This window comes from Uloborus diversus, chromosome 9 (assembly GCF_026930045.1).
Source record: "Uloborus diversus isolate 005 chromosome 9, Udiv.v.3.1, whole genome shotgun sequence".
Lineage (NCBI taxonomy): Eukaryota > Metazoa > Arthropoda > Arachnida > Araneae > Uloboridae > Uloborus > Uloborus diversus.
The window spans coordinates 5401108-5413728 of NC_072739.1; the positions used below are offsets into that span (position 1 = coordinate 5401108).

Here is a 12621-nt window from a genome sequence, read left to right on the forward strand (position 1 = left end):
GTCATAAAAAAAGAAGCAAAATGTGTATCGACGGATCCTTATTTAAATGTGCACTATTTAATCACAATGAACCAAATATTTCGTAAACCAGGGTTTCCTCACTCCCCCCCCCCCTTTCACCGACGGATCCAGAAATTATTCAAGGAGGGGGCGATCAATTTTTTAGTTCACCTCTACCACGTAACTAATTGACACATCCTTGGGGGGATTGTCACATCATTTTTATCTGACACATCTAAAATATAGAAAACTATCCTAGGAGGTCTGAGAACCTATATCTGTCCTTTTCCGTTGAAAGAGTTATTTTAAAATTGAGTTTTAGAATTTCAATTTCTTAGTGATTCTGGGGCAATGTTTCAACCCTCCCTCCTTTCCCTAATATGATTGAAAATCGTCTAAAATTGCCATTTTTTTTGGAACTTCAATTTCGAAAAATTACAGGAGGAAAGTCACTGAACCTATTTCTCCATTAATGCTACCTAAAATGTCTACAATCGCGTCATTAAGAATTAAACTTTGCGAAATTCCCGTGGGAAGGCCTTTAAACTCATCCTCCCAACTTCACCAAAGATCGTCTGAAGTAGCCCTTTTGAAACTTCAATTATAAAAAGCTCACCCGGGAGAGACTTTCGAACTCCATTCCCTCCCTTGGTGTCGTCAAAGTCAAACTGCATTTGTGTTTTTAGAACTTCAATTTAGAAAAATTTGTCGATGCAGGGTCCCTCAAGGGAGGAGCGATCACCCCCATCGCCCCTCCCTTGTATCCGTCCTTGCCCCCCCCCCTCAATTAAAAGCTTCCCCCGCCTTTCCTTGCCCCCCGCCAGAGTATTAAAGGGTGCAATGTTACCTGGCACGACGTTGCTCTTCTCCATCTTGTCGACGACGCTGGTGGCTAGGAAAGTGTAAGCCACTTTGTACTTGTCCAAGAGCTCCCAGAATCCAATCTCGGGATAGAAGGGACAGCCATTGTACAACACCACCGTGACTCCTAAGGCGAAATTGGCGATGAAAAGATTCCACAGATTCCAGCCCACCTAATCGGAAAATCAACCGTTTTATTTTGGTCTCCTTATCTTAAGAAAGATATTAACGTATTGGAAAGGGTTCAAAGGCGGGCTACAGGGCTAATAAGTGGACTTTCTCACTTAGACTATGATTCCAGGCTTAGAAGGCTAAAAATGTACAGTCTCGAGCAAAGAAGAGACCGAGGGGACATGATTCAGCTGTTTAAATTTATTAAAACGAAAGATGTTACGGGGCTAAAGTTTAGCACTGAAAACAGGACAAGGGGTCATTGTTTTAAGGGGATGCAGTACCGAAAAAATGTGAAATTTTCTTTAAATTGTCGATTTTTAAATTTTAGTCTTAAAATGATCCTTCAACTGTTTTCTTTGTATGTTCTAAATCTTATTCTGAAATATTAAAAGGGAAAAAAGTTATAACCGATTTCGTAACATCATGTCTGCTGTGATCCCTTTAAATGTCCTCCGGTAGTTCACATCCATTGAAAACTTTAAATGCGTTTTTCTCAGTTTCTAATTTTTACATGTTTTGGTGTATTTAAAGTGCAAAGGCTTTTTTTGTATTTAAGATAGCGATTTGAAATTTTTTGCACATGTTTATAAGTATTTGCCTCACATAATTGGGTATTTTTGAAACTCTACTTGAAACAGTTTTTTTTTTTTTTAAATCAAACTTTAAAATAAGAGATTTTTACCAATTTTTTAGACATACTGTATAAAAAAAATCATAAATATTTTTCTATAGCTCTGATATTTTAAAAAATACCTAGTTTTATGTAAAAGTGTTTGAATAGTGTTTTAAAAAAAGAATGGATTCGATACGACAAAAATTGTAGAAGGAGATAGATTTTTAAAAAAAATTTCAAAAATTTAAAAATTTTAAATTTTATATTAAATAATGAATTAACACGGCTTTTTTTGCTAAATTGTTTTATTGTATTAAATCATAAACATAAAATCATAAAAAGTTTTGAGTTAAAATGAATATAAAATTTTTTTTGATGTTTGGTACCGCGTCCCCTTAAGCTATTTAAATCTCTGGCTAACATGGATATTAGGAAAAATTATTATTTTAGCAGGGTAGTGGAACCTTGGAGCAGCTTACCGGAAGAGGTGGTAATGAGCAAGGGAGTAGATAGTTTTAAGAGGGCCATTGATCTTTACTGGGGATTATAAATTGACTTGGACCAGTCTAGCTGGGCCCAGAGCCTGTTGCTGGTCGTCACTTTTGTATTTGTATTTCGCCATCGTGATCTCTGAGAATTGAAGACTAAAATTGGAAAACGCATTAAGTGCCAAAAAAGCGTCAAAATGAAGTAATGCGAAGCATTTCACTGTGGTAAACGATTTATGTGCCTATCCCCCCTAAAAGTAGTTAAAATAACATTGTTAGGGTCCTCCAGTGGAATAAGAGTTAGCCCTGTGCGGTGGAGAGTCATTAAGTGCCATTGAAGGTTTTTGAAGGTTACTTATCTCCGTTGGTCCAAGTCTATAATGCAAAAATATGGAAAACGCAGTAAGTGCTATAATTCGCCTGGAATCTTATTTTTGATACCCTGTAAAAAAATTTATTTGGCACTTACTGTTATTTCCATTTTTAGACTTCAATTTTAGATTGTAATTTTATAAGTTTACTTATAAATATTTGTAATTTTTGCTGGCCGCTTTTCAAAAAAAAAAAAAAATGCATTTTTATACTGGGTGATATGGTTGTTCCATCGAGAGATGGTAGATATACTTCAAGCGAAAATGGAACAACTCCTTTTGTTATCGGTAATATCAATGAGAACGTGCAAGCAGACAAGTTAAACTGCTCGCGCGTTCTCGCTGATCCTGTCTACTTCAGAGTTCAGTTTCCGCTGTTAGGTTCAACCGCAAATCTTTCCGTGGAACAACTATAATAGAGTGGACACTGTTCTTTTTAATCTCTGGTAAACAAAGATTTCGGATCATGATGTATTTGTATTGTTTCCTATTCCTATTCAGAGTCACAACTGACTACAACTGTATTTATGTCGAGGTCTGCATACTAAGTGCCTTGCCTCCATTATTTTATATACCGATAGATGGCAGCACCATCACCGGATCGAACAGTTAATGTGAATTTGGAACTAGTCCAGGAGCTAATAGCTACCTGGTGCTAGCACCCCCAGAGGTATCGTTTCACTTGGAGGACATTGAGACCACGAGCATATTTAACGTCGCCCAGTCCCCTGTAATGACGACGGTGGGTCTTCGACCATCGAGGTTCGAACTCAGGACCCTCCGGCCCCGAATCCGACACTCTACCGATCGGGCTACCACGGCCCAGTTGTATGGTTTCGAAGGTAGTCTTTAATGCTGATTTCATATATTTAATCAGAATTTCTCTATCACCCACAGTTTTGTTGCAATCATGGATTTTAAGTTTGTTATTTTCTTCATGTGTTTATGTTAAAAACACAGGTATCACAATTAAAATTCTGGCATGAAAACAAGAATTTGGAGACAATCAGATTTGCTGTTACTGGAGTGGCCAAATACAGGCCTATCAATTCGAACTTTAAAAGGGGGGGGGGGGATGAAGCAAAGGGTACACTCAATGCAAATTAGACGGGAAACAACAACCACGCCCACTAGTGGTACCCGCACGGCTTTGCCCGTAATAGAAAAATTAAAAGGTTTTTTGGTTCGCCTGTATATTTACAAATAATGTATGGTGAATTTTCTCGCCAATTGGCTTGTACCCATATTACGGTTCCACGTTATGATAATTTCGTATCTCGCCAAATGGCTTGTGCCCATGTTATGCAACATTCAAACAGCGGCCGCACATCACGTTCGCCACGTAAAGCGGACAGAGTAACGTTTTCCGAAAAGGGAGAAGCATTCATACTTTGCGGAACGCGAAAAAGTCACATGTCAGTCTCTCATCCAATAGAGAGAGCGGGCTCATCTCGTAGAGACCAATGCAATGCGACGCCCAACTCTACGGACCGTCAGAAATCTGGCTTCTCGTCCCGTCGACAGGTCCCGTACAATACGGCTTGCTGTCATGGCAACGCCGGTCGAAAACTGGTTTTAGGGAGAAAAGCATACGTCGGTGACGGATGTGCGGACGTAGTGTGAATGTTGCATTACAGTTCCACGTTATGATAATTTCGTAATTTACTCGTCGATCTTATGATAATTTTGTTCTTAAAATTGGAACAAAAAAAGAACTACCTCGAATTTTCGAAAAATCGCTTCGAGGTGCACACCCCATGCTACAAACTAACTTTGTGCCAAATTTCATGAAAATCGGCGGAACGGTCTAGGCGCTATGCGCGTCACAGAGATCCTGACAGACAGACTTTCAGCTTTATTATTAGTAAAGAAAACATTAAATTTTCGAAACGGGGGGGGGGGCAGTTGATTCCCCTTTCGGATCCTTTAGGTGACTGGCCTGGGGATATGGTGACCCATCTCGTTGCACCTATTTTCATGATTTTTGCTACCTAAATTGAATCATTCTGTGCTTTTATATATGAATGCAAGAACAAAATATTTTTATATTTTCTCTCTCAGAAAACTAAATTAAAATATTGAAATATTATTGAATACGTCATGGATATGTTCGTATTTGAACATATTATGTGAGACTTGGCATTAACTATTCTAAAACTAGTTTAAAAGTTATACTATTACGTAACAGAAACATATTGCCCTCGATAGTACTAGCATATTGAGTTAAAATGAAGGAAACATATGAAGAGTAAAAAATTTTATTTGATAAAATTTAGTAAAACACATTGTGTGGGACAATTATTTCTGATATAAAATGCAGTTTAGCCAAAAATTAAATCTGTGACTGTTTTCCAACAGTTGATATGTCAAATTGAATATGTCAAAACACGATTTGCAGAGTTATCACTTTTTTTGTGAAGAATTATATGAGAGGTTTTATTTTATCATGATTTGGAAGTTCAAATTTTTTCCATTTAACTTTATCTTAGACATATCGAATTCTGATGGCATAGAAAAATACCACTCTGACCACATATCATGATCGATAAAGTAGGAAATGGTCAAATTTGACCTATCAATTTTTGGCAAATGACCACAGAAATAAACTCCAAGGATCAATTGGCTAGGGCTTTACAGTTGAACCTGCGCGAATGAGATAACAATGCCAAGAAAAATAGGAAAGAACGGCCCAATTATTCCACTGATTTTTTCCTATTGTATTAGGCCTTTTCAAAAACTTTGTGAAGACTATTGATAACACTGGAGCTAGATTAAAAGTGTGCTAAAAAACTTTTTTTTTTTTTGTACTCTAGTATAAGCAATTAAATAAATTTAGTTATTACCACGTAAAAAATGTACGTTTTAATGAATTGTTGTTGTTTTCGTGTCTAATGAAGTACAGAGTGCGAAAGATTTAGATGCCTCCAAAAGACTTGATCTGCTAATTCTAGAGCCCGGTGACTTCAGAGGATTTCAATTGGTGGTGCTCCAAGTTTTAGGAGAGAGCGAATAATGGTCTGGCAATTAAAAAATATGATCCGGGGTTAGTTGTGAATGCGGACAGTGCTTGCAAATGGGATAGGATTTAATATTAGTTGGTAATATCTTCATGCCTTTGAAATGTCCAGTACATAGCCTAGGTATTGTAGAAGAGAGGTTTCTTGGGCAGAAAAGGTCGGGGATTGTTGCGTTGCTGAAATGCTGAGTTTTAATGAATTCAATTACTAAAGGTAGTTTTTACTAAAATAATTAAAGTTGAAAAAATGTATATGTATCCTAATTAAAGTTGAAAAAAAGGATACGTATATTGTTTTAAATATCAAGTTTTGAAACTGTTGCGGGTTTTTTTTTTTCCCTAAGAATGATTTTTATTTCTCTCCGTTTTTCCGAAGAATTTCTCTCCGTTTTTCTCAAAGTACGACTACAACAAGGTAATTAATTTCTTAGAAATGCAAGATTTTTTTTAGAAGTAGTGATTTTTTAAATTTCACTGCCTTTAAAGACCTCAAGCATTGGAGATTTGGATGGCGCATTTTTTCCACTAAAACATGGGGAAATCGACCCGTCCCCATTTTTCTAATTCCAAATTTTATCAAAAATGCTTCGACGAGAGAATTTTTATAAGTGTTTTGAAGTTGCAATTCAAATAAAAGAAAATATTTCTCTGTTTTCCTAAAATTAATAAATCAACAGTATTGCTCTTTTGATTTCTACTCTTCTTGAATAAACAATCTAACTTGTATACTTTCGCATCTTACGAAGATGTAATTGCAGCTTAGCTATAGTTCGCTCAGCCGTATCCTCAGCACTTCTTTTCCCCGTATGAATTGTTTTCGTGGCGCCATCTATGAGAAGCAACGAGTAACAGAAGCTTACGCTTCTTTTCTCAAAAAAGAGTCAGTAAACGGTTCGCGTTATTTCTTTTCATAATCTGGATGCTCAAAAATTATGTTTAAAAAAAATAAATTTATTGATTAAAAATTGGGGAAAAATAATGATAAAAACTGAAAGAAACTGATTTGAAAACATAACTTCCTTTTTATTTGCTGTAAATTCTCCAATCCAAAGTTTACTCAACATTTGGAGATCTTGTTTTTGATAACATTTGCCGCTTTCTTTGAACAATGTGTGGAGTTGGGAAACAACTATCCGTTTTTTATTCATTTTAACACATTCGTATATTTAAAGCAACTTACGTCTTATTATTCTCAGATTTCCTCTTTTTTTTAATTTGACATTTTTAACCTGATTTATTTTAATTCTGATGCATGTGATTATTTTAAAGGCATTTTTTTGAAGAGAAAGAGGGGCAGATTTTATTGTTTCACTTCTGTATTTAATCCTTTTGGGAAAATGCTTTTAGCGGGGGCACACTTTATGGCAGCGTTGGTTTGAAATCTAAAAACCAATTTATAACAAAACAAAAAGAGAGGGAGAACTTACCGGATAAGGAGTGAGTACAACATCTCCTCTCTTCAAGTTACAATGAAGACCAAAATCCCTCAATAGGGGCAGGAATGACTGAAAAATAAATAAATAAATAAGTTACGTAATTAAATATGACATCCAAAAAATTAGTAGGTTTAGAAGTTAAATTAATGTCAAGAAAAAAAAACACAAATTTAAGTTTTGGCAATCAAGAATTTCAGACCAAGTATTATCTCCGTAATTCTAAAAATTTATTATTTTGTCAACATTTTAGTCAACTATTTCAGGGTTTTTTTTTTTTTTTTTTTTCATACTCTCAGATTTTTAACACTGTCTTCAGCTTATGGATTCACATAAACCTCCGTATGTACAGTAGAACTTCTGTAATTTAACCACCTAAGGGATTTTAATCAACTGGTCGACCTACGGAGGTGAGCAACAAATAAAATTGATAAACACAACAAAACCTTAGCAGTACCTCATAACAGCATCATATGCTGTACTTGTTTAACTAGTTTTTACTTTAAACTCAGTTTTTTATCAAACTATATTATTGATAGTTGAGATTTTTGAAAGAAAGGTTTAATCTGTGTTGAGCTTTTGTTTTGCAGAAAAGGTGACTGCAGAATAATGTTCTTCATTTTGATTTCCTAGAGTGCTTTACTTCAAACCATATGGCCTGGGCTGTAGAGTCGAAGAGGAAACGACCGATTCCAATTCCAGCTCAAAATTTATTCAAAGTATGATCCATTTACCTCGTACAACATTTTGAACGGTCAACCAATTTATCCAGACTTATTTTGAATGACAGGAACATCATAGTAAAATAGTCACGCTGTTACAGATCCGGTGAATACGGAGAGGGATCGAGGACCCAAATCTATTTTATGTTCCCGAAACTGAAATCTTCTTTACTAATAATAAAGCTGAAAGTCTTTCTGTCTGGATATCTGTCCGGATCTCTGTCTGTCTGTCAGGATCTCAGTGACGCGCATAGCGCCTTGACCGTTCGGCCGATTTTCATGAAAATTAGCACAGAATTAGTTTGCAGCATGGGGTGTGCACCTCGAAGCGATTTTTCGAAAATTCAAATTTGTTCTTTTTCTATTCCAATTTTAAGAACATTTTCGCGAGCAAAATTATCATAAGATGGACGAGTAAATTGTCAAGTTATCATAACATGGAACCGGAACATGGGCAAGCCAATTGGCGAGAAATTCATCATACATTATTTGTAAATATACAGGCGAACCAAAAGACCTTCTATTTTTCTATTACGGGCAAAGCCGTGTGGGTGAAACTAGTTTTGAATAAAAGGAGCTTTTTACGATGATGTTGCAGCCATTCAAGCAGCCGTGACAAAGGTGCCAAAGAACATTCCTCAGAATTTAGAAAGTCTATCGATTAATTGGTTGACCGTTCAAAACGTTGTGTTGAGTTACCAGAGGTGGCGATTGAAACTGAAAACGGGGGGGGGGGGGGGTGGCAAAAAAAAAAAAGCCATAGGACTTTTTGTGGCAGTAAAAAAAATGAAAAGAGAGAGAGAAAAACACGAGAGTACAAAAATTTTGCTAAGGCTGGTTTTGAGAGCAGATGAGTGGTAACTGATGTAAATCTAGCAACTTAACAACGTTTTTATTAAGCTTTTGATAAATTTTGTTCACAATAACTTTCCCTGACGAAACACTTAGACATAAATCAGACGTACATTATTCACCCCGAAGTATTTTGAGCTGTCAGACATTTGGCAATAATTTCATTGAACAAGTTATGGCTTGATTTTAAGTAAAACAATTGATTTTCTAATATCTAAACAATGAATACATAAGCTTAAAATTACTGCTTTTGCTAAATAATGTTTCGTAAACAGATATACAAAGTAAAGCAAATAATTATGTTCTGAAAATTTTGACACTTCTGCTTTTTTTTTTTTAATTTCTAGTTTTGGTTAAAAAAAATGAAAAACAAAATAAATGAACGATAAAAAATGGGACTGCCCCCCCTTCCCCCCTCCGAATCGCTGCCACAGAGTTAAATGGATCCTACTTTAAATAAATATTAGCTTTAAAATTACATTCTTATTTTATTCCAACACTAAAAAATTCGGTTGCTTTTAGACCACACTGTAACTGTCTCAACGTTGCTTAAACAGGAATTTTTGTCACATGACATTTTCTTAAAAAAAAAAAAAAAGGAAAAGAAGCACACCGAAACTTCAAAAGGATAATGATCATTTTTTTGGGAGTAACTGAATTGATCTAAAAGCCAGCTAAACAGTTTTAACTTAAAAAAAAAGTTGCCTGAAACTCCGTAATCTTTATCTCAGTGCTCGAAAAAAAACGTAGAGTAAACATACAGTATACAGATACCAGTGTATTCGGACTTACTCCACATCCATGGATGAGTCCTTTCGGATAACCAGTCGTTCCCGAAGTGAAATTGATGCAGATGGGATAGTTGAAAGGCAACTGTTCGAACGTCAAAGGAGGCAGGGATCCGTCGGCGTTCTTGCCAGTCTTCAAGAAGTCTTCCAAGAAGCAACTGAGAAAAGATGCGTTTTTAAATATACATGTTGTTGGGTGATGGTTTAATTTTATTACAGTAGAAAGTCAAAAGTCTGAAACAAGGGCGCCCATATAGGCATGTAAGTGGGGGCTCAAGACCCCCCCCCTCCCCTTAGAAATGAGAACTTCCTTGATTTTAGTGCTTTTTTAACACGCTTTTATTAGCTTCACCTGTATGTATGTATGTATGTATGTATCTTGTAACGGAATCTTGCAGCTCAAATTTCGCCCACTTCCTGCGATCGGATTCTTTTGAAATTTGGCACGCGACCTCAGACCCGATGACAATGCAATATTCCATAATCAAATTAATTAATTAACTCTTTTAATTGTTAGTTTCCTCCAATTTTAATCAATATTTTGGCATAAATCCAACAATGTGAAAAAGGAAAAATTTAAAAAAATACATTAAAAAATGCTCGCAAAAATTATTTAAAAATATCTACAAAACCTTTAATGTTTCTGCATCAGACAAAATTTGTTCCAATGTTCCAAGGTAATTAGAACATGAAATATAATTGTTTTTAACTAATTTCATGCCAAAATTTAGATGAGCCTTCAATTGGGAAATTCATTGCTGATCAGACCATTGTTGAACAAAACTTTTATTCAAATGCATCTCAAATTTTCAAAGTAATATGAATATGATTTCCACAAACTACATCGATGACTCAGTAGCTTCCCATCGGGGTGCCCTTGTTTTAACTTTAAGATATTACCTAGCACTCGTTTTATGAATAATTTCGTCGCCTCATAATTCTCCAACATAAGACTAAAAAACAGAAAAATAAAATAATAGTTTAAAAAACTAAAAAAACACGCTTTCGTAGCAAAATGAACTAAAAAGTGAAAAATAATCTTTGGATGATAGTAGTTGACCAATCACTTAATTTTAATGTAATACAAAAAAGCGTGGGGGGGGCTTCTTATTAGTTGTCTTGAATTTCTTCCATGTGTTGTCCAACAAAAATGTAAATAGACAGCACCCCATGCTTTTTTTTATTACATTAAAATTAAGTGATTGGTCAACTACTATCATCCAAAGATTATTTTTCACTTTTTAGTTCATTTTGCTACGAAAGCGTGCTTTTTTAGTTTTTTAAACTATTATTTTATTCTTTGCAAAAATGTATAAAAATTTATTTTCCACCCATTAATGAACAAGTTATTAAAACGTAAAATTTTAATGTTTCTAATCGGTGCTGAAATCGGTTTCCATGGAGAAAATATTCTGCTAAACCATGGGGAAATTTTTTGAGTCCCCCCCCCTTAAAATTTTGCATATGGGCGCCGTTGGTCTGAACTAATTGGAACTGCAGGTAGTTTGGATTTTCAAATTGTTCAGATTTTGAAAATAACTCGGAAAATACCGTTTACGAAAGTGGTTATACAGTGGACACCGGTTAATTGAATCAGCGGTTAATTGAATCAACCGCTTTAATGAATCAAATTGTCAAAAACAGAATAAAATCCAGCTTTGTTGAATTTTCAGCTTTATTGAATCAGCCGCTTTGTGGAATCAAAACTGTTTGGAATAAACGTGATTCATATTAGTGGCGGCCACTGTACAATAATTACATTTCTCAACAAAAATAAACTCGCATTGTTTACTGGACATAGTTAACTCGCATCATTCAAAATTACGCAAAATGAGGTACTTGTTGCCCCTGAGTTTGTTACTTACCATCTGGGATCTAATTGCTTTATGTTGTAAGACAGTGTTTCTTCTCTGCTCGGACATATAATTATTTTTTCCAGGCAGTCAAGACCTACGGAGAGAAAATGATTTTCAAAATACTTTGTCATAAAAAGTGTTTCTAAATGTTTTTTTTTCCTAAAAAAACGTATTGGCAGTCAAAATCCTATATGTAGCACATATATGTACCACAACACTCGTATAAAATTAGTTTCAATATAACAGATGCGTGATGGCGTATAAACTGTATAATCAACTGTGGCTTATCTTTTAAACTTCCAAATTACGAAGAAAAGTTTCCGAACTTTTAGTACACAACATTAATTTTGACTGCAAGAATCAATCAGTAATCGTAACATAATATGTTTTTTATTTTTTTGAGTTTTTTCAATATTTTAGGATAAATAGATGCGTATGAAATAAAACCTAGGTTTGCATTAATTATTGAGTTTACTTATTTATTTATTATTATTATTATTTTTTAAAAAAATTTGACATTTGCCACTGTTGCCCCTTGTGAGCTATAATATTATAATAAATTACATGTACATATATGTATCTGGATGTCTCACTTGCCAAATCGATTAACTGCATAAAACAAAAAATAGAAAAAAGATACGAAAAAGATTGTGTTATACATACACTGTTAAAACTACAGGATGCATTCGGCACCTTTCAGGGGTGAAACGCTTGTTCACCAGCGGCACCCAATACGGAGCCGAAATCCCACCTCTAAATAGGGTGAAAAACAGGCACCTTTTAAAAAATAGGCAGCCGGGGTGAAAAGAATGAACCTTCGGAGAGAGAAATGGCACCCTTACTGTAGATCCCCTCCCCTCCCCCGTATTGTGTGCGTTTTTGAATACAGTTGTGTATTTTTCTTTTTTTTAATAGTTTTGTTTTCATTCATGATAGTCTACGTTTTGCACACTTTTCACATTGCATGAATTCAGTACTGGAAATGATTAAAGCTTGTAATTACAGCATTTGACCATATTTCAGAGTTTTCAACATAGTTAAGAAGTGCTCACGGCTTTAATTCATCTGATCGTTCTCTACATCAGTGTTTCTCAACCTCTTTTGACCCACGGGTCGGTAAAAACAAATGAAAAACATTGCGGACCTGTGAAATTTTTATCCTTTTCTTAAAAATAAATAAAATAAATAATAATAATTATAATAACTCTCGGGGCGGTAAAAAACTTGTGAAAAAATTCTGCGTACTGATGATTTTTTTTTTGTTTTACAAAGTAATATTAAAAATGAATAAAACAATAAATATCTACAGACTTTATTTGGTATCAAAGAGTTGTCACAAATATATTTAAAGTTAAAGACGAGTAATTATTTGAATAATCATAGTTAAGTTAATGATCATTTGTGAGAAATAACCGCACCGAAAGTAAAGTGTAGATGTACTTATGAA

The 12621-nt window shown here is 34.8% G+C and overlaps 1 protein-coding gene across 1 annotated transcript in view; it reads right to left on the minus strand.

The window, feature by feature from the left end:
- The window catches only part of LOC129230105 (acetoacetyl-CoA synthetase-like), a 119891-nt gene that overhangs the window by 39099 nt on the left and 68171 nt on the right, over window positions 1-12621 (minus strand). The window contains exons 8-11 of the mRNA XM_054864506.1: window positions 11184-11268; window positions 9323-9476; window positions 6951-7028; window positions 848-1034 (exon numbers count right to left, since the gene is read on the minus strand). Of these exons, the coding sequence (XP_054720481.1) occupies window positions 848-1034; window positions 6951-7028; window positions 9323-9476; window positions 11184-11268 (504 nt within the window). The remainder of the gene's footprint in view (window positions 1-847; window positions 1035-6950; window positions 7029-9322; window positions 9477-11183; window positions 11269-12621) is intronic.